General features: G+C 43.0%; 1 protein-coding gene across 2 annotated transcripts in view; it reads left to right on the forward strand.

Moving 5' to 3' along the window:
- Positions 1-23,041, forward strand: part of SLK (STE20 like kinase) — a 277,359-nt gene that overhangs the window by 197,552 nt on the left and 56,766 nt on the right. For both annotated transcript variants that reach the window (XM_033941264.1, XM_033941265.1), the window contains 3 exons: positions 951-1,080; positions 9,235-9,359; positions 20,843-21,031. In XM_033941264.1, the coding sequence (XP_033797155.1) occupies positions 951-1,080; positions 9,235-9,359; positions 20,843-21,031 (444 nt within the window). The remainder of the gene's footprint in view (positions 1-950; positions 1,081-9,234; positions 9,360-20,842; positions 21,032-23,041) is intronic.

The raw sequence follows: 23,041 nt of genomic DNA on the forward strand, positions 1-23,041 counted from the left end.
CTAACTAGTTGTTAGCTTTTATATATTCCTTTCAAATGAATATGGTATTTTATATAATCCAGTGCTGCCATATTATATCAACCCTATATGGGTATGTTTCAGTTTTACCAAACTGAAATGGAATTTTAGTGAAATTTTAAAATTTTATGCTGTAGCCCAAGACTACTCAAATGGGTCCACAGGCCAAATGGGTTTTCAGAATATTCCTAATGAATATGCATGAGAGAGATTTGCATATAATGGGGTGACAGGCATGCAGATCCCTAACATGTATATTCATTAGAAATATCCTGAAAACCTGACAAGCCTATGGGTCCATTTTATTCATTTGAATGGTGGTATGAAATGTAAATAGATTCTGGGTACTGAAATGAGTTGCCATGTTTGAGAATAAATGAGCCAGTAGAGAAGCACAGATGTATTTTTCAATTCAGTATATGTTACATATTTTTTAAAAATCTATCTTACTTCTGAGTAAACATCCACATAACTAATAGGCTTTAAACTGCTCTGTACAAATTTTGGGTTCTTTCCTTTAAATTTTTGAAGATATTTTAATACAACATTTTATTTTGTTGGTTTCTGAGCCATTTTCTGTCATTTTGCTTCTATGGTAAACTCTTGATTTCCCTTCATTCTAGCCAAGTTTTTCTTGGCTTATTCTTTTTTGGAATTAGTTTGGCTGTTTGCTGTGTGGTTTTAGGTTGCAGTTTGTTTGGGGGATGTAGTGTTTTTGTTTGCTTTTGTAGAATGTTATTGAATACTTAAAATTCTGTTCACGTATACTTTTTTCCTTTGGACGGCCCAATAAAAGGCTTAAATAGCAAGGTTTTTTTTAATGCATTCTAGTTTTATAAAACACCCTTAAAGTAAAATATGGTCTGCAAGCCCTTGCTTCAGTGTTTACAAATGTATGTTGGAATTTACTTTTTATTCATCATCATTAATAGGAACAAGAATTTCTGCAAAAGCAGCAACAAGAGCTGGATGGCTCACTCAAGAAAATCATCCATCAGCAGAAAACAGAGTTGGCTAATATTGAACGAGATTGTCTGAATAACAAGCAACAGCTAATGAGAGGTATCTTGATTATGTCTCATGTATTTCTTCATTTCTTCAATATGTATAATACTGTTCAAAACATATTTTCATATTTTTATTTAGCTCACATATTTTCACTGGTAGCTCAAGGCACGTTTCATTCAGGACAATAGGTATTTCCCAGTGAACTTAAAAATTTGTGTTTATACCTGTGACAACAGAGGGAATTGAACTTTGACTTATTGATTTTCAGTCTGCTAATCTAATTGTTGGGATGCAACTCCACTCTATTCATTTGACTCCATTTTTTTCTCCAGTGTATCAAAAGCAGTTTACATCATTAAAACCCATAGAGTAGTATATTGGCAAAATCAAAATGATTTCATGATTAAGTCCTTTAATATTAATTTCTAGTGCAAAAGGCATACGAGTCTTGAACCAGTGGTTATTCACTTCTACTCGCGAGTTTGTTTAGAAAGTGTCTACATTAATTTCTTGTTTAAGTTATCTTTTGTATATTTGTATATATGTATATTTGCATATTTATTTGTATACTTTGTATATTTATTTTGAAAAATAAAAAATTTATGAAAAAAGATATATAACAAATCGGACCTCGCACTCTCTTCCACGCTGTCCTTCGCAACCTCGCTGCTTAAAGCGTGGTCACCACCTGTTTGATACCAGTTCATCGCTGATTCCCCCTCTCCATTCTCCGAATCATCATCATGTCCAGGTTATTGCAAGATGAAATATACAATGGCTACCTGACGCAGTTAATCCCGGCCAGATCTGTGGTCTTCTACCGTAACGGGGACCCTTTCTTCGTTGGCAGGAAATTGGTGATCAACGGCAAGCATGTGCCCACTTTTGACACCTTCCTGTCAGAGTTGACTAGGCATGTGCCCATGACGCAGGGGTCAGTGCTGCGGATCTTCACGCCGCGTGAGGGCCACCCCGTGAGCACCATGGACGACATCCTGCCAGGCCACACCTACATCGTAGCAAACAAGGAATCTTTCCGGGAGCTCGAGTACATGATGTCATTGTGCAAGGGGGTTGCCGGTAGTAGAAGTCAGGTGGACTGGTCTGGACTTGGGGTGTGAGTGACATATAGGGGTGTGAGTGACATATAACTCCATGATTGATATGACTGATTACTAGTTGACAAAGGGCCAAATGTGGAAGTACCCCGCTGTTAGGGATAGTAACTGGGAATAACACCAAATAGTAACGGAGAGGAACGTATCTTTATTCTCCAGATAAGTTCAACAAAAGTGAAGATGCGGTCCCAGTAGGTCACCACCAGAGAGCAAGACCAAAACATATGGCTCAAACCCACCTCTGGACAATTACATTGAGGGCATTTAACCGTGGCACGAAAACGAGCTAAGTATGCTCTCTTAGGGGAAATATAAAGATGCAACACCAGTTTATAATGTTGATCTCAAAAGGTCATATATTTGCGATAAACACTCAACCGCTTAATAGCCGCTGAGACTGCGTCTTTAGGTAAATCCTGGGCCCAAGCATCCATTAACTTACTATGGTCAAGCAAAGGGGATTCATCCTTCAGGTAATGGTGAAATTGAAGAGGAATCAGCTATTGAGATCCAATGGTATAGGCTGTAGACAACAGCTCATTGTGACAAGTAGCTAGGTCACCTGAATCAAGGGATTGTATATAGTGGCAAATCTGAAAATACACAAAACTATCAGAAGGAGGTATGTCAAATTCACGTTGTAATTGGTCAAAGAATTTAATGGTCCCATCATCAGATGAAATAAGTAAAGAATCCCCTTTGCTTCCCATCCAACAAAAGCAGCATTATCAATACCAGGAGAAAATGAAGCATTGAGAAGCAAAGGCAAGAAAGGATATATACTAGTTGAAACACCATGAAAGCGACAAACCCATTTCCAAACCCTCTTCAAAGAGCCGTGTAAAACAGTATGAGAAAGAGTCCCCATGCATCCGGAGGGAATGGCATGTAAAAATGCTCTAAAATGAGAATTCTGGAAACAAGAGAGCTCCAAGGGAGTATTAGTAAATTAAGAGATGCCCCAAAACAAATCATTGATATGGCACATGCTGCAACCAACTGTCAAGAAATGAAGATTCAGTAAACCTACCCCCCCCCCTTGTACCATGGTAAGGCCACTTTACGTGCCCTTTTACCAACTCAGAGAAAACGTACCAAGCGAATGAGTTGCAGCTTATCCCTATGGAACAAATAAAGAGGAAGCACCTGGAAGACAGAGCCAACGAGGCACAACAACCATATTATATAAGCTAACTCTGCCCATAAGAGAGAGAGGATACCCCTGCCTTAAACGCAGCTGATTAGTCAAGTCTTGCAATAAGGGTTCAACTTTTACATTTCCAAGGACAAGGAAGATGTACTGTCCTTGAGTAATGGAGTCCAGATCATAATGGTGACTACCAGGCTTCTAGAACTTTCTGTTAGGCTTTATTGACGTATAGAGGCGGGACAGATCCATAGGCAAAAGAGCACCTAAGTATTTAAGGTGAGTATCAGTCCACTGTATCGGAAAAGCACCTGGCCAATCAATACAAACTGCAGAAAAAGAAACTCAGAAATGAAATCTAACGCTGTCGGCAAAGAAACAGCAGGATTAGTGAGAACAAGAAACAGGTCATCCACAAAGGCCAAAGTTTTAATTTCCCCGCCACTAACATGCAGGCCACTTACCTGATCAAAAAATGGCAAAGTACAGAGAGAGGCTCCAGCACAAGAAGAAATAAGAGCAAGGAAAGGGGACACCCTTGTCTTGTGCCCTGCAATATGGGAAAAGAATTTGAGCGAGTGCCATTTACTAACAATGAGGCCTGTGGGTGGGCATAAAGAGCCTTCCAAATAAAAACCCTGGAGACCTACATGGGCCAGAGTAGGGAACAGAAAAGACCAATGAACTGTCTAAAGCAGGGGTGCCCACACTTTTTTTTAGCTTGTGAGCTACTTCTAAAATGACCAAGTCAAAATGATCTATCAACAATAAAATTTTAAAAAACACAAAGCACACTGTACGCATAGAAAATGTTAATTATCATTTATATTTGGGGTTTTTTTTCAAAGAGGTCAAGGCAGATGACTTTAAAAAATGCAATGTCACCTCAGTAACAACTATACAAAAATAGACAAATATACCCCCTCCCTTTTTACTAAACTGCGATAGCAGTTTTTAGCGCAGGGAGCTGTGCTGAATGCCCCGTGCTGCTCTCGATGCTCATAGGCTCCCTGCGCTAAAATCCATTACTGCAGTTTAGTAAAAGGGGGCCATAGTGCAAAATATAGACAGCAGATATAAATTCTCAAAATGGACAATTTTGATCACTACATTTAAAATAAAATCATTTTTCCTACCTTTGTTGTCTGGTGGTTTCACGAGGCTCTGTTTGCACTTTCTTCTTCTGACTGTGCATGCAATATTTCTTACCTCCTTTCTGCCTCCTCCATGCTTCGTCTCCTCCAGACCTCATTCCATTCCCCAACCAACATCTGTCCTTCAATGAGTCCAACGTTTTCTTCCTCTCTCCCTGCCTGCCACCCTACGCACTTCATTCCCTCCCCCTTTTCTTTCCTTTCTCCCTGCCCCCTCCCCTTTCTGTCTCCCTGCCCCTTTCTTCCTTCCTGTCTCCCTGCCCCCTTTCTTACTTTCTGTCTCCCTGCCCCCTCTCTTACTTTTTCTCCCTGCCCCCTTTCTTTCTTTGTCTCCATGCCCACCTTTCTTTTTGTCTCCATGCCCCCTTTCTTTCTTTCTCTCTGCCCCCTTTCTTTCTTTGCCTCATGCCCACCTTTCTTTCTTTTTGTCTCCATGCCCCCCTTTCATTCTTTCTGTCTCCATGCCCCCCCTTTCATTCTTTCTGTCTCCCTGTTCTTTCTCCTTGTCTTTCTGTCTCCCTGTCTGTCTTTCTGTCTCCCCGTTCTACCTCCCTGTCTTTCTATCTCCCCAAGCCACCACCCAGGCTGTCTTCTGTAAACAGGCCCCCAAGCTACCATCGACGTCTGGAAACAGGCCCCCAAACCACTGCTGACGTTGCCGCCGAGTTATCCCTGTTTCACGCCGCTGCAACAAGCCAGCAGCCTTCCCCCCGACGTCAATTCTGATGGGGGGGGGAGGGGAGGCTGGCTTGCCCAGCACTTCTGTAGTCGCTGCTGGCCTGTTGACATCAATCTTCAGGACAGGTTAGCCAATATTCCATGCTTAGGAGATGAGCTTTTTGGTGATTCCATCGAGGTAGCCATACAAAAATTGACTGCATAAAACCAGTTGGAATTCTTTGGTCAGAACAAAGACTAAGCCTCTGATTTCAAGACAGGTGGCCAAGCCTTCTTATTCATATTAAAGGCGATATACTACTAAACCTTTTGTTTCTAGACTGCCACCACAAAATAAGCAGAAGCAACAGCGGTCTCAGAAAGCTCAGACAACAGCTCCTTAAAAGCCTACTCAGTCTTTTTGACATGCTTCTTGAGAGTATAGCTGCTATTCCCCAATCTCAGCTTCTTCCTCATCCAGTTGGAGGTTACCAACAAATCTACCATCAGTGTTGGACTCTAATAATATCCGACCTGTGGGTTTTCAAAGTCATCAAGAAAGGTTACTCTTAATTTTGTCACCATACCTCCAAATCATCCTCCAAGAGAGTCCTCTTTCAACCCGCAGCAGAAGTTCTTCTTCACCCAGAGAGTAGTAGAAAGCTGGAACACCCTTCCAGAGGCTGTTATAGGGGAAAACACCCTCCAAGGATTCAAGACAAAGTTAGACAAGTTTCTGTTGAACAAGAACGTGCACTGGTAGGGCTAGTCTCAGTTAGGGTGCTGGTCTTAGACCAGAGGGCTGCCGCATGAGCGGATTGCTGGGCATGATGGACCACTGGTCTGACTCAGCAGTGACAATTCTTATGTTCTTAGATGTCCCTCCTTCTTCAGGAAATAGGGGCTCTACTTCAATTAAATACCAGAGAGTTAGTGCCCCCCTATCAAAGAAATCAGGGGTTCTATTCCAGGTATTTTCTCATCCCCGAAGAAGATGGGAGGTCTAAGTCCAGTTCTCGACCTCTGACACCTCAACAAGTTCCTGGTCAGAGAAGAATTTCAAATACTGTCTTTAGGAACTCTATACCCATTATTGGATCAAAACAATTGGCTATTCTCCCTAGATCTAAAAGAAACTTATATCCATATATCAATTCATCCTGCTCAGAGAAAGTTTCTGCGATTTCAAATTGCCCATCAACACTTTCAATACAAAATTCCATCGTTCGGCTTGGCATCCTCTCCAAGAGTGCTCACAATCTATCTAACGTACCTGGGGCTATGGAGAACTGAGTGACTTGCCCAGGGTCACAAGGAGCAGCAGTCAACAATCCCGATCTTTCAGCACTTAGAGTTCAAAGTGAACTTTCCAAAATCTCAACTTCAACCCTCTCAAATTCTACAGTTCATTGGAGCTCTGCTCGATACCATTCAGCTCAGGGCATTCCTACCTCAAAGACAGGACAACCTGATTCAAATTTGCAATCAAGTACCATCTTCTGTCCATCTCAGCCAGAAAAATGATGAGACTGTTGGGTCATATGGCATCTACAGTCCACGTTACCCCCTTCGCAAGACTTCATCTTAGAATAGCTCAGTGGTCCCTGGTGTCTCAATGGTCTCAAGCTTTAGATCCCTTTCCACAGAAAATTACTGTCACATCATCGCTGCGTCAATCTCTTCAATGGTGGATGAATTTGTCAGATCTTTCCACAGGGCTAATGTTTCCAACACCTCCACATCAGAAGGTTCTTGCCACATAATCGTCCATGTATGCTTGCTCACCTGGATGGTGTCCGGACTCAATGTCATTGGTGTACACAAGAACAGAAGCTCCACATAAACCTCTTGAAACTCAGAGCGATTCGCAATGCTCTGAAGACTTTTCAGCACAATATATCCAATCACGTCCTCCTGGTCCACACAGACAATCAAGTCAGACAATCAAGGGACCGGTTCTTTGACTCTGCCAAGAATCCAAGAAGATTTGGAACGGGGCAATTGCTCGAAACATACCTCAAAATTGTCTATGTTCAGGGAGCACAAAATTCATTTGCAACAAACTCAGTAGATATCTTCGACCACACGAGTGGACGCTCCACTCCAAGATCTTGCATCAGATACTTTCTCATTGGGGGACTCCTCAGACCTATTTGCATCCCCCAGCAATCACAAACTGTTCAATTATGTTCCAGGCAATACTCTCCTCATCGTCTGGAGGCAGATGCCTTCCTTTCAAGACGCTGGTCAAGCTCAAACAAGACTCGGCTACCATGATCCTTATAGCACCTCGGTGGCCCAGACAACCGTGGTTATCCCTTCTACTTCAGCTCAAGGTCAAAGATCCAATAACCCTGCAGATCTTTCCATCTCTTCTCACTCAATCAAGGGTCTCTTTTGCCTTCCAATCTGCAGTTGTTACACCTGATAGCTTGGAACCTCTCAGCCTGACCTCAGCAGATTCTGATCTTTCTGATCCAGTCAGAGTAATTTTAGAAGCATCCAGAAAACCACCTACACAGTAGTGCTACTAACAGAAGTGGCCACAGTTTTCAGCATGGTATGATCTTCATCAAGATGCTTAATCCTTCATTCCTTCAGTATTGGAATATCTTCTACACTTATCCAACTCAGGACTTAAAACCACTTCAGTCAGAGTTCACCTTAGTGCTATCAGTGCTTTCCATGTTCAAGTCAACAATAAATCTCTTGTGGTTCATCCTCTTGTTTCCAGATTTATGAATGGTCTTTTCAACATCAGACCGCCTCCAGTGGTTTGAGATCTTAATGTTGTTCTCACCAGTCTGATGAAGCCTCCATTTGAACCAATGTCTTCTGCTCATCTTAAATATCTCACTTGGAAAGTGGTATTTTTAATCTCCATCACTTCTGCTTGTTGAGTGAGTGAGCTTCAAGCGTTGGTGTCGGACCCACCTTTTACAGTTTTTTACCTTAAGGTGGTTCTCCACACCCATCCTAAATTCTTGCAAAAAGTGGTCAAGGAATTTCTAAATCAATCAATTGTGCTTCCAGTTTTCTTTACAAAGCCTCATTCTCACCCTAGCAAAACAGCTCTTAATACCTTAGAAGAGCCTTGGCATATTACTTACAAAGGACTAAGCCACATAGAACATCTCCTCAATTGTTCATCTCCTTTGATCCCAATAGATTGGGCTGCCAAGTGACCAAGATAACTATTTCCACATGACTTGCGGCCTGCATTTCCTTATGCTGTGCTCATGATGGAGGTCGTGTTACAGCACATAAAGTCCGAGCTATGGCAGCTTCAGTTGAATTCTTACTTTCCACTCTCATTGATGAAATCTACAAAGCAACTACTTGGTCCTCAGTTCACACGTTCACGTCTCATTACTGTCTGGTATCATATTCCAGACGAGATGGGCATTTCGGCCAAGCAGTTAAACAAAATTTATTTTCTTGATGGCCAACTCTCCCTCCATCCCATTGCAGTAAGCTAGGGAGTCCCATATGTGAAAATATGCTACCTGCTTGTCCTAGGATAAAGCACAGTTACTTACCGTAATAGGTGTTATCTGGAGATAGCAGGCAGATATTCTCACACCCCTACCACCTCCTCTGGTTGGCTTCTTAGCTTGCTTATGGAACTGAGGTACTGCGAGCCTCTGCGGGAAGGCAGTCACGCATGCGCGGTGCAGGCAGTTAATAAAAACTTAGTGACAGTTCACTTGTCAAACTGTCCGTACTGGGCTCCATGGATGACGTCACTCATACGTGAGAATATCTTCTTGCTGTCAACAGATAACACCTGTTATGGTAAGTAACTGTGCTTTTTGTACCCTTTTGTTATTGAAGTAATTTGGATTTTACTCTATTTGGATTTATTAACTGCCTTTTTCATGAAGAGATTCACCCAAATCAATTTACAATGCATTGAATAGTAATCTGGTACTCTTGAGTACTTTTCCTATCTGTCCTGGCAGGCTCATAATCTAACTGTGGTACTTGGGGCAATGAAAGAAGCTAACTAATAGGCAGCTATAGTTCTTAAATCCCAACATTTATTTTAGATTTAGATTTTGTTGATGATGAGTTTCTTGTAATTGCCTAAAGGTTGCAAACTGAAATTTTGGATCATTCTTATCTATTACAGCACGGGAAGCTGCAATCTGGGAGTTGGAAGAACGTCATTTGCAGGAAAAACACCAGCTGGTTAAGCAACAACTCAAAGATCAGTACTTCATGCAGAGGCATCAGCTACTTAAACGGCATGAAAAGGTTAGCATTGTAGACAGCATTGTATTTTTATGTAAAGTAGGCCATCTAGATCAGTGGTTCTTAAACCTATCCTGGGAAAAATGCTTGAGTACCTGAATAAATTCTTGTAAATTGTTCTGAGCTCCTTGGGGAGAACGGTATAGAAAATTGAATAAATAAATAAAATAGCAAATGCTGGCTTCATAACTTTTACATTTCCAAGGATAAGGAAGATGTACTGTCCTTGAGTAATGGAGTCCAGATCATAATGATGACTACCAGGCTTCTAGAACTTTCTGTTGGGCTTTATTGAGCATATGTGAATTGTACTATGAAATGGTGACTGTTTGGGCACCTTCATTCAGTTCTTTGTTTTATGTAGTGATGGTTATGGTTCAAGTGTACAGTTTTTTTCAAAGTATCTTTTGGAATTGGCTGATTAAGAGGTTTAATTTTATTAATTACAGCAGTAAAAATATTCAAATAGCAATACAAAGTATGGCAAAGTATGCTACATTGCAACGTCAATACAATATGCAATAAAACATATTAATAGCATAGGGTATAAGCAAAGATGGAACAATGCTTGAGTACCTGAATAAATTCATGTAAACCATTCTGAGCTCCCCTGGGAGAATGGTATATAAAAGTGAATAAATAAATATACTGTATTTTTCGCTCCATAAGACGCACTTATTTTCCCCAAAAAAGTGGGTGGAAAAAAGGGTGTGTCTTATAAAGCGAATGCAACCCCCCCAACATACTGTCTACTTTCTGCCGGGCGATTTCTCTCATCAGTCCTCCGATGCTTACTGGGTTGAGGGCAGAACATTGTGGGGGTTATGCGACAATGGAGGAGACTCAGCTTAACGGAGGAGACAAGCAGGTAGTGATGGGAGGGAGGTAAAGATGCCACACTCGCGGACACGAAGTGTGCGCTCCGTCCTTTCCATTCCGGGTGCCTTGTTCAGTGAGGGCCTGCTTCCCACCTCCAGTCCAGGATGGGGAGAAGGACGAGAGCTAGGCGCCAAGACAAAATACCACGCAGCTTGTTCGGTGCGCTCCATCCCGCCCCTTTTCCTGTAGCAAGAGGTGGTGGAGGGGAAGTAATATCGGCAGCAGAGATGGCCACGTGCGCAGGGGTGGAGCTGTATGTCTCTAAATGCCCGCGGCCCTATAGCGTGAGGAGAGTCCTTTCGGCTCTGCTCTCCTGCAGTGTGGTGGCCTGCTTCAGCTCGTTGGCCTCTGCCCAGTGGTGGTGGCGTTTCCTCGCTGCTATTCTCACCTCCTGCTCAGAGTCTGATGCAAAAGAACCGAAACCAGAGCCCCTGGCAAATTGGCTGCATTGGGAGTGGTTGACTGTTCACCCTGCAGCTGTTCCTTTGCCGGCAGTGGTAGTCTTGACTCTACTCCCTCTCATCAGGAGCCTGGAGTCTATGGGGCCTGACTTTGAGAGATCTTCTGTGGCCAGCCTGCCCTCCTTTCTCTGAGGTGTTTTGCTTTTCTACCTGTTATTTTTTATTTTATCTTTCATTCTTTTAACATATAGTTTGTACTACTCTTTTTAGGCTCTCTAGCTAATTTACCTAAGTGCCTTCTACTTCATGCAAACTGTTTTTTACTTATCAACATTGTTAAAATTCTCTTTTTCTTCTTGTTATACTTAGATTTTTATAACCGCATCGAACCGAAAGGAATTTTGCAGTATATAAAGTTTTATGTTAAAAGTGATGATTGATGGAGGGGGTCTGGGATGGAATTTAAAGGTGCCGGGGAGGCTGGAACGGAATTTAAAGGTGCTGGGAATATATTAGTATACAATTTGGATCAGAATGGGGTTTTTTCTTGTTTTCCTCCTAAATCTAGGGTGTGTCTTATGGAGCGAAAAATACGGTAAATGAAACAGGAATAAGAAAGTAAAGGGACTAATTTAAAGAAAATTGCACACGAGGTCAGACAGATGCTTGAATATTATCTTAGAGTAGGAGTTCATAAACATTTCTTGCTATAGTATATGCAGCCTGAATTGGTCCTCATGTATGTATGACTAGCAAGTTACTACTTCCATGAAAGGCCTGTTTGAAGAACCGAGCTTTATAAAGATATTTAGCAAGTGGTATCGAGGACAGAGGACTTAAAGGGAGTTATCTCTCAGTTAAGTGTATTCTCCCAAAAAGGGGTGGTTCAGGTGTGTAGTATTTTTTCACAAGTCTCCCTTTTTTGTTATCATTTTATCTCTTTCACATCCATGTTTATTGCATTGATATGACATCAATGAGCAGCATTAATTGGCCTTATTTTTCTGAAATTTGCTCATCTGATTTCATTTCAACAGATATTTTCGCAGTGTGAAAGGAGAAGGAAACTGACTGCTAAAATTTATACATGTCACATCTGGGTGCTAAATACCAGATACCTAGTTTTGTCTCCTGTCAGAAGATGTCTTCTTACAAATAAACTGATAGGGAAGATTTCATATTTAAAGAAGTTTGATCTAGTTGCATCAATAGCATAGACATTGAAGGATACTGGTACTGTACCTGTTGCTTATGGTGCATTGGTTTCAAAATCAACTACCAGCATCCTGTAGTTCCTCTCATCAAATTAAATTGAATAATATAGCAGAGCAATTAGTACTAAGAACAGGAAGATACTTAAAGCTGTTGTACATTTTCTAAGTAATGCATTTGATATACTGCCTTTTTGTGGGACAACCAAAGCATTTTAAGAACATAAAGAGTTGCCATACTGAGACAGACAAAAGGTTCATCAAGCCCAATATCCCATTTCCAACAGTGGTCAATCCAGGTCACAAGTACCTAGCAAGATCCCAAAAGAGTAAAACAGATTTTATAATGCTTATCCTAGAAATAAGCAGAGAATTTTAATTTAATTTAATTCTTATATACCACTAATAACCGTGAGGTTTCTAAGCGGTTTACAAAAATGATGCATTAAAGATACAATAAATAAAAACTAAATAAATGATAGGTACTTGGAAATTCCCTAACTGTCTCAAAGGCTCACAATCTAACTAAAGTACCTGAAGAAACAGTATGAAAAATAAAAAGACAGAGGTAGAGATAGAGATAGAAATGAAATATTCCAATAAGTAATGAATAAATAATTTAAAGATAGAATTAAAATAATAATTAAAGTAAACAAAATAGAGATAAAAATAAGCATAGAGAGAAACAGAAACACACTCCAAAAAAGCATCAAGATCTTTGACTTGTAATTATTATGATCATTTAACACCAGATCTTAAATGCCTTTCTGGAATATATCATCTCCCTATCCCTCTCCATACCCACCTCCATCTCCACCCCAATTCACTTCAACCACCATTCCCATTCTATTCTTTAACTGCCGTCAACCCCAGATCCGATGGCTATCATCTGGGCCCCGAGTTTCCTCCAAGAACAGGCGACATCTCTGGCAAGGTAATCTCCACCGCTGCCGCACATGATGTGAGATCCTCAGAGGTAGACCCTTCGGAATGGGGGAGGAGTGAAGATGGTGTCGGGTACCCTGCTGGAACGGGCTCCCGAACCGACCTTTGATCTGAGCGTCGGACTGCAGCTCTCCTCTGTCGGCTCTCCCCTGCTGGAATGGGGGAGGAGTGAAGATGGTGTCAGGTGCTCTGCTGGAACGGGCTCCTGATCTGGCCACTAGTGAAACTGGCAGTTGGTGCCGAGCACCGTCAGCGCTGCTCATCCTGTAGTTCTCTCCCCTGCTGGAATGGGGGAGGGGTGTAGATGATGCTAGGTGCCCTGCTGGAAAGGGCTCCCGATCTGGCCACTAGTGAAACTGGCAGTTGGTGCCGAGCACCGTCAGCGCTGCTCCTCCTGTAGTTCTCTCCCCTGCTGGAATGGGGGAGGGGTGTAGATGATGCTAGGTGCCCTGCTGGAAAGGGCTCCCGATCTGGTCACTAGTGAAACTGGCAGTTGGTGCCGAGCACCGTCTGCGCTGCTCCTCCTGTAGTTCTCTCCCCTGCTGGAATGGGGGAGGGGTGTAGATGATGCTTGGTGCCCTGCTGGAAAGGGCTCCCGATCTGGCCACTAGTGAAACTGGCAGTTGGTGCCGAGCACCATCAGCGCTGCTCCTCCTGTAGTTCTCTCCCCTGCTGGAACGGGGGAGGGGTGTAGATATACATCTTAATAATCCAAACCTTTTAAAACCCTGCTAAGCTAATGCTTTTACCACATTCTCTGGGAACAAATTCCAGAGCTCCTTATCGTTCCTCCTAAACCTGCCTATCCTCTTTTTCCGTTGTCTATTTCATAAGAACATAAGAATAGCCTTACTGGGTCAGACCAATGGTTCATCTAGCCCAGTTGCCAATCCTCACTGTGGCCAATCCAGGTCACTAGTACCTGGCAAAAACCCAAAGAGTAGCAACATTCCATGCTACTGATTCAGGGCAAGCAGTGGCTTCCCCCATGCCACTCTCAATAACAGAGTATGAACTTTTCCTCTGAGAAATTGTCCAAACCTTTCTTAAGACCTGCTAACACTATCCCTAGACTGGAAAACAACTAACATAATTCCACTCCACAAAAAGGGCTGCAGAACAGAGACAGAAAATTACAGACCGATGAGTCTTACATCCATAGTGTGCAAACTCATGGAATCACTGATCAAACAGAAACTCGACAAAATTCTAGACGAAGAAAATTTACGTGATCCACACCAACACGGATTTACCAGGGGAAGGTCCTGCCAATCTAATCTGATTGACTTCTTTGACTGGGTGACCAGTCATCTGGATGCCGGGGAGTCCCTGGATGTGATATATTTGGACTTCAGCAAAGCTTTTGATAGCGTCCCACACCGCAGGCTGTTGAACAAACTAAAATCGAAGGGATTAGGGGATACATTCACTACATGGGTAAAAGATTGGCTAGATATGGTAGGCTTCAAAGGGTGATGGTAAACGGTACCCCCTCCAAAACGTCAGCAGTGACGAGTGGAGTACCTCAGGGCTCCGTCTTAGGGCCAATTCTATTCAATTTATTCATAGGAGATTTGACCCAAGGGCTTAGAGGAAAAGTATCACTGTTTGCTGACGACGCCAAACTATGCAACATAGTAGGCAAAAGCAGTGTGCCTGACTTTATGACGCAGGACCTACGGCAGCTGGAACAGTGGTCATCAACTTGGCAGCTAGGCTTCAATGCTAAAAAATGTAAAGTAATGCACCTAGGCAAAAAAAATCCACACAGAACTTACACACTAAATGGTGAAACCTTGTCCAGGACCACGATGGAACGTGATTTAGGAGTGATCATTAGCGATGATATGAAGGCTGCCAATCAGGTGGAGAAGGCTTCGTCCAGGGCAAGACAAATGATGGGCTGCATCCATAGGGGTTTTGTCAGCAGAAAACCTGAAGTCATAATACCACTGTACAGATCCATGGTGAGACCTCATCTCGAGTATTGTGTTCAATTCTGGAGACCACACTACCAGAATGATGTGTTGAGAATTGAATCGGTTCAGCGAATGGCTATCAGGATGGTCTTGGGGCTCAGGGATCTCATGTATGAAGAAAGGCCAAAAAAACTGCGGATGTACCACTAGAGGAGCGAAGAGAGAGGGGGGACATGATTGAGACCTTTAAGTATATCACGGGGCGTATAGAGGTGAAAGATGATATCTTCAGTCTTACAGGGACCTCAGTAACCAGAGGACACTCGCTGAAAATCAGGGGAGGGAAATTTCAAGGTGATGCTAGGAAGTACTTCTTCACCGAAAGGGTGGTCGATCATTGGAACGAGCTGCCTCAGCAGGTGATTGAGGCCAACAGTGTGTCAGATTTTAAGAGAAAATGGGATATTCACGTGGAATCTATAGGGGAGTAAAAGTCAGGGAGTGGGTCATTGGTATGGGCAGACTCGATGGGCTATAGCCCTTTTCTGCCGTCAATTTCTATGTTTCTATCTGCTCTTACCACAACCTCTGGCAATGTGTTCCAGAGCTTACCGTATTTTTTGCTCCGTAAGACGCACCGGACCATAAAAAACACCCTAGATTTACAGTAGGAAAACAAGAAAAAAAACATTCTGAACAAAATTGTGTACTAATATATACCAGGCTCTGCACCCAGCCCCCCTCACGCCCTGCCAGGCTCTGCACCCAACCCCACACTCCTTGCCAGGCTTTGCACCCTGTCCCCTCTCTCTGCCAGGCTCTGCACCTGCCCCCCTCCCTGCAACAAACAGTTACAAACAGTAAAAGGAAAATAGAGCAACATTTGTTTCAAGACATTCCAATAGCATCTTTTCTGCAAGATTAAAGTCCTATGTGAACTTCTCTACATTCTTTGAGTTTGTCAACAACCACTATTTCTGTCACTTTTTCTTCAGTTCCTTTTCCTCACTTAGCTCCATTCTCTTCAGTGATCACCATTTTAAATTCAATCAAAGCATGTGTTTTGTAACACTAGTTTGCTATGTACCATATATATGTAGGGTGTTTTCATACATTTTACCAAAAGAAACAGATTTAAAATGTTGAACTCCCTCTGTACTGTTTCCCTGCTTTTTTTACCCCTATATCACACAGAAGCTTTAACACTTACCGTATGTATGTATGGTAAAAAGCTCTAGCATTTCACCTTAAGAAAGCATTCTGGATCACATTCATTCACAATCTTTTCACAGTCATAGAAACATAGAAAATGACGGCAGAAAAGGGCCACGGCCCATCTAGTCTGCCCACATTAATGGCCCACCCCCTAACTACCTCCATGAAGAGATTAGAGAATGACACGGTGGCGGTTACCCGCGGCTAGCCGCGGGTAACCCGCCAAAACGGGGAATGAAAAATAACAGTCGCTGCGGGGATGGGGACAAGGCCATTCACCGCCCATGGAGCGGTGAATGGTCTTGTCTCCGCAGTGAGGCATTAAGGATTGCGCGGTCCCCGCAGCCACCGCCCGCCCGTAGTGTTTAGCCAGCTCCCTCCCTCCACCTCACCTTAAATTCTGAGTTTGCTGGCTTCCTTTTTCCTGAGCTGCACGCGTTCAAAAAGCCGTGCATGCGCGGCTGCGCAAGTCCATCAAGCTTCTCCTCTGAAGCAACCGGAAACAGGAAATTGCAGGAGAGGAGAAGCTTGATGGACTCGTGCAGCTGCGCGTGAGCGTCTTTTTAAACACGTGCGGCTCAGGGAAAAAGGAAGCCGGCAAACTCAGAATGTAAGGTGAGTTGGAGGGAGGGAGCTGGCTAAACGCTGCGATCGGGTAGGTAGGGGCTGCTAGACTCTGCGATCGCATTTGTTCCCGGCTCATACTAGGAAGGAGGGAGTGAAAGGAAAAAAAATTCTGGGCCAAGGGGATGAAGAGGGAAAGAAAGAAACCCACAGCAGGAAAGAAAGGGGAAGACAGGCAGGTGAGCCAGATGCTGGAAGCAGGGGGGGGGAGGGAGAAAGAAGGAAAGAAGCTAGATGGGGTTGAAAAGAAGACACGCTGGTATGGAAGAGGAAGATAGGGGAAATCTGGACAGAGGAAGGTAACAGAAAGAGGGGAAATTATGTGCATGGGGCATAGGGACAGAGACATAAAGGGGACATGCCATGGGGATCGTATATGGACACAGGGGGGGGGGGCAATGGCAGATACATAGGAGAAATATTAGAAATAGGGAAAATAGGAACACAGAAGCGAGATGGTTTGTGGGAATGGGACAGGGACAGAGCTCGCAGGCTCCAGCGGCTTGCACAAATTACATTGTAACATGCCACGAAAATAAGAGAGAGGGAGGTAGATAGATAGGCCACGCGAGAGGAGCTGAAAGGTGGTAGAAAGGAACACATGGTAAAGGAGGGAGGGAAGGGTGGTGGTAGAAAGGAATAGAACAGACATTGAAAGAGGGTAGAGAGGAACAGACCCTGAAGGGAAATGTGGAAGACAGAGTGGGAAGAAGACAGATGCCAGACTATGGGGGAGCGGAGGGAAGAAGATGGGTGCTAGACCAATTGGGGGAGGGTGAAGGGACGGCACAGTAACAGCAAATGGAAGACGCAGAGAGAAGACACACAGTGGATGGAAGGAATTGAATGAGAAGATGTGGAAAGCAGAAACCAGACAACAAAGGTAGAAAAAAAATTCTATTTATTTATTTATTTTTTGCTTTAGGATAAAGTAGTATATTAGTTGTGTAGAAAAAAAATTCTATTTATTTATTTATTTTTTGCTTTAGGATAAAGTAGTATATTAGTTGTGTTGATAAAAATTTATAAACAAAGCCCTGCCAGCTGAACATCTCTTTATCTAGTTCAGCAGCAGGAACTTTGATTTATAAGAAAGGAATAAGCTAAATATTACAGTATTAAGGCTTATATGGATGCTGCGGGGACGGTGACGGGGCGGTGAATTGGATGGCAGTGACGGTGACGGGGCGGTGAAAGGGATGGCGGTGATGGTGACGGGGCGGTGAAGGGAATGGCGGTGACGGGGCGGTGCAGAGGATGGTGGGCCGGGGACAGGGCGGTGACGGGGACAGATTTTTTCCCCGTGTCATTCTCTAGAAGAGATCCCACATGCCAATCCCAAATTTTCTTAAAATCTGGCACGCTGCTGGCCTCAATTACCTGTTGTGGAAGATTATTCCAGCGGTCAACCACCCTTTCGGTGAAGAAATATTTTCTGGTGTCGCCATGAAATTTCCCACCCCTGATTTTCAATGGATGCCCTCTTGTTGCCGTGGGTCCTTTAAGGAAAAAGAGATCTTCTTCCACCTCGATACGGCCCGTGACATATTTGAACGTCTCGATCATGTCTCCCCTCTCTCTGCGTTCCTCAAGTGAGTACAGCTGCAACTTACCCAAGTCGTTCCTCATACGGGAGATCCTTGAGTCCTGAGACCATCCTGGTGCCAATTCGCTGAACCAACTCAACTCTCTGCACATCTTTTTGATAATGCGGCCTCCAGAATTGTACACAGTATTCCAGATGGGGTCTCACCATGGATCTGTAGAATGGCATTATGACCTCGGGCTTACGGCTGATGAAACTTCTACGGATACAGCCCATGATTTGTCTAGCCCTGGATGAAGCTTTCTCCACTTGATTGGCAGTCTTCATGTCTTCGCTAATAATCACCCCCAAGTCACGTTCTGCTACAGTCCTTGCTAGGATCTCACCATTTAGGGTGTAAGTCCTGCATGGATTTTTGCCGCCAAGGTGCATGACCTTGCATTTTTTGGCATTGAAACTTAGTTGCCAAGTCTTTGACCAATGCTCCAGCAGGAGTAGGTCCTGCGTCATACTGTCGGGCATTGAGCTTTTGTCGGGCACTATGCTTTCTTCTGTTGTGCGGTTGCCTACTATGTTGCATAGTATGGCATCATCGGCGAATAATGTAATTTTACCTCGAACCCCCTCAGCCAAGTTTCTTACGAAGATGTTAAATAGGATCGGGCCCAAGACCGAGCCCTGCGGCACTCCGCTGATCACCTCCGTAGTATCAGAGAGGGTACCGTTTACCACTACCCTCTGAAGTCTACCCCTAAGCCAGTCCCTAACCCATGCGGTTAATGTTTCACCCAGTCCCATCGAACCCATCTTGCTCAATAACCTGCGGTGTGGGTCGCTATCAAATGCTTTGCTGAAGTCCAAGTACACGACGTCCAGAGACTCCCTTATATCCAGCTTTCTTGTTACCCAGTCAAAGAAGCTGATCAGATTTGATTGGCAGGACCTTCCCTTCGTAAAACCATGTTGATGGGGATCTCATAGATTCTCCTCGTTCAGGATCGTATCCAATTGGCATTTGATTAGTGTTTCCATAAGTTTACTCACTATCGATGTGAGACTCACCGGTCTATAATTCTCAGCCTCCGTCCTGCATCCCTTTTGTGGAGTGGAATGACGTTAGCCATTTTCCAATCCAACGTGACTCTTCCTGTACTTGGGGAAAAATTGAAGAGCGCAGATAATGGTTCCGCCAGGCGTCACTCAACTCCCTGAGCACCCTGGGGTGTAGTTTGTCCGGTCCCATAGCTTTGTTCACCTTGAGTCTTGATAGCTCCTCGTAGACACTGCTGGGCGTAAACTCGAAATTTCGAAACGGGTTTTCGGGAAGTTTTCAATTGTTTTCTTGTGACTGTCTTTCATCTGCTTCCAAACCTGATGTTCTTTTTTTTTCTTTTTTCTTTTTTTTAATCTTTATTCATTTTACATCTTACAACAAGTGTAACAATAGATACAGTTAAATTGAATTGAATACTGTTCCAATTTTCAAGATCTTTTAGCACCTGTTTCTTTTTCAAATCTAAGTCGGTAAATTTCATCAAACTGAGTTGTGAACATTATGCTCCTTGGCCACGCACTATCCCCATGCCACTTGCCGGCACATTTTGCAAAAGAGCTGCAGGCTACGGCCCGGGTGCTTGGGGCAGGCAGAGCCTTTCAGTCTGGGAGCCTCCGCCTCCCCATCCCCACCCCCGCAGACTTTGCTTGCTGCTCCCGGCTGGATCAGTTTGACCACCTTGGTCAGAGTGAGCAGGCTGGAGGCGCTCCCCGGCACGGCACTAACTTTGCGGCAGAGGAGGTACTACACCTGCGTCTCCCTGGCCAGGGAGCAAAGGGGCTACTGGCCGCGACCCGGGTCTATGCTAGTTGCTGGACAGCCTGGGTCTGTGCTAGTCGCTGGGCGGCAGCCTCCTCATGATATTAGGGCCAGCGGCGCACAAGAGCACTCGTGCATGGGCATGTGCCATTTCTCGCAGGACTCATGAGAACTGACGGCATGTGGGCCCATGCAGGAGCGCAATTGAGTGCCGCTGGCCCCGGCATCATAAGGAGGCTGCCGCCCAGCGACTAGTACAAGCAATAAGTGGCGCACAATCAGGAAGTAGCTGGGACTGGTCCACAGCGCCCCACGGATCGGGGAGGGAGAGAGGCAGCGCTCTGATCTGGAGGAGACGACGCCTGACTCGGGACCGGGTCTCCGCTTCTTCATTGTGCTCCCGAGGTTCTTCGGAGGAGCAGGAGTTGGCGGATATGCGCGAGAGAGCATTTTAAAAAAGGTACTGGGTGGGCAGAGGTGTTTAAAAAAAATTGTATTCCCTCCATAAGACGCACCCACTTTTGGGGGGAAAAATGCATCTTATGGAGCGAAAAATACGGTACTTTGTAGAGCATGACAGAAAACTCTAGAAGCTTGGTACTAATTATTCTGACTTGGGCTCCCTCCAGTGATACTCATTAAAAGTATGCAACTTGACATTTTACAGCCCCTTCAATCTTTAACATCTGATCCTACAAAACCTATGTGTTACAAGGCTCAAGACACAAGTATTGTGGAATAACTTGTAGATTGTTTATTCTGTTTGCTCACTCTTCTTCCCACCTCATTTGTACTGAAGTTACTGCACTGATGAAAAACAAAATTAATATTCTTCCAGTCTCTGCTCATGTTGTCAACAAGCATTGCTTCTGTTTTAAGTAAAGTAGGTTTGTTGCTTGAATTCTCCATTGATGTACATTTTCTTGTTTTAAGGAAATGGAACAAATGCAGAGGTACAATCAGAGGCTTGTTGAGGAATTAAAGAACAAGCAAACTCAAGAGAAAGCAAGACTACCAAAAATCCAGCGCAGTGATGCAAAGACACGCATGGCCATGTTTAAAAAGAGCTTAAGAATTAATCCTGCTGGCTCTCCAGAGCAGGATCGAGAAAAGATTAAGCAGGTAAGATATTTCAAAGTACGAGATAAACTGTATAGCTTAAGACAAATGAAATTATGCAAGTATTGCAAAATAGTAGAATTTTTAAAAAGTTTAGATGGTTATAAAAAGGGGGCATTTAATTTTACTGAAATATTTCAAGGAAGAGTTAAATAACAGAAATATATCACTTGAGTACCTTAAGCCCTTAGGATTAATATTTTAGCATTTTGTAATCATGTTCTTATTTCAAGATCATTCAATTCAATGAAACACTTCCACAATGGTAAGATGCACAATGTCAGATGTTATATTAGTGATACAGTGCAGGTTGGAATATCAATTTCAAAAGGAGGATAAAGCCTCAGACAAGGGCCCTCCCACCCCCTCAATGGTGGAATAGCGGTGTGGAGCGTTCACCTCACTGGATAAAAATCCTTTGCATAAACTAGGCACTGCACTGTATTAAAGTACAATGAAAGATACTGCGAGATAGATGAAAAAGTTCAACTTATCTTCGTTGATCGATACACCGATGATGGCCAGCGTTTCACTATTCAGCTGCCTCAGGGTGTAACATATCCTATCAAACTGAAACCAGAATCAAAACTTTAAAGTTAAAGACTGGACTAGTGTGTATCTTCTTAAGACGTCAGTTAAAACCAAAGCAGGACTTACCTTTTATTCGGATGCTAAATGCGTCTCCTACATCCAAAAATGGCTCTGCAAAGTTCAAACTGGATTTAAATACTCCCGGTGTTTTATCACCACCGGAAGTGTCAATGCGTCAGTGCTCTGACGCTGTTAAAGACACAGAAATACTATGTCTTTCTGTTTGCCGGCAAGAAGGTAAAAAACTGAATGTGAGAGTAAGAAAACCCATTCAAATGTATGTTGAGTTTATAAAATGACTAGATCCTTTTATATTTCTTTTGCCCCATTCTTCTCATTGTTTATTGTGTTGGTTTTTGTACATTATCGTCAATCTTTTATGTATTTGTTTACATCTTCTTTCTAGTTGTTTGTTTTGGTTTTTTATTTGTTATTTATGTTTTTTATTTGATTTTTATTATATTATGTTTTCATTATTCAGTCACAGTCATGATCCTTTAGTAAAAAGTGCTCGTCTAACTGTAAATTCAAACTGTTCAATTTGTGAATCCAAAACTGTTATTTGATGAACTACTATAAATGTTTTAAGTGACTTATTTTTAAGAGAAGATTTAATGGTAGTCTGTCAGGGATCTTTCGTTGCCTGGTCTAATATGTGTGTCACCAAGTTTTCACTTTTAATAATGAACTGGGGAGGAAGGGTGGGAGAAAGGGTAGGAAAGGGAGGGTTAGGGAGGGAAAAATTTAAAGTTCAAAGTTTAAAAATATGGGAAATGGTGTCTGTTCATACTAATCTAAATAAATCTAAATTTCTATGTTGGATTACGTATCTGGAAATTAGAATTTATAATGGAATTTAAAATTTTCTCATTAAATGTTAATGGCCTCAACCATCAAATAAAAAACTAATATACCATCTGACATTGTGCATCTTACCATTGTGGAAGTGTTTCATTGAATTATTGTTGGTTTTCACAATATCCGAGTTTTTTGGCTGCTTATTTCAAGATCATCCAGTCCACCCCATCATTCTATAATAATAATAATAATAATAATTTTATTTTTATATACCGCCCTACCACATAGCTCTAGACCAGGGGTGTCAAAGTCCCTCCTCGAGGGCCGTAATCCAGTCGGGTTTTCAGGATTTCCCCAATGAATATGCATTGAAAGCAGTGCATGCACATAGATCTCATGCATATTCATTGGGGAAATCCTGAAAACCCGACTGGATTCCGGCCCTCGAGGACCGACTTTGACACCTGTGCTCTAGACGGTTCATATACAATACAGATAACAGATTGCCTTAATTTAAATGCCATTCATGTGGATAAGTATACACTTACATGTGTACATGGTAGTAACATGCCTAACCAGTGTTCTATAACTACACACTAAAATAGGTTAGGGAGTGTTTATGAG

The sequence above is a fragment of the Geotrypetes seraphini genome, chromosome 4, assembly GCF_902459505.1.
Source record: "Geotrypetes seraphini chromosome 4, aGeoSer1.1, whole genome shotgun sequence".
Taxonomy (NCBI): Eukaryota; Metazoa; Chordata; class Amphibia; order Gymnophiona; family Dermophiidae; genus Geotrypetes; species Geotrypetes seraphini.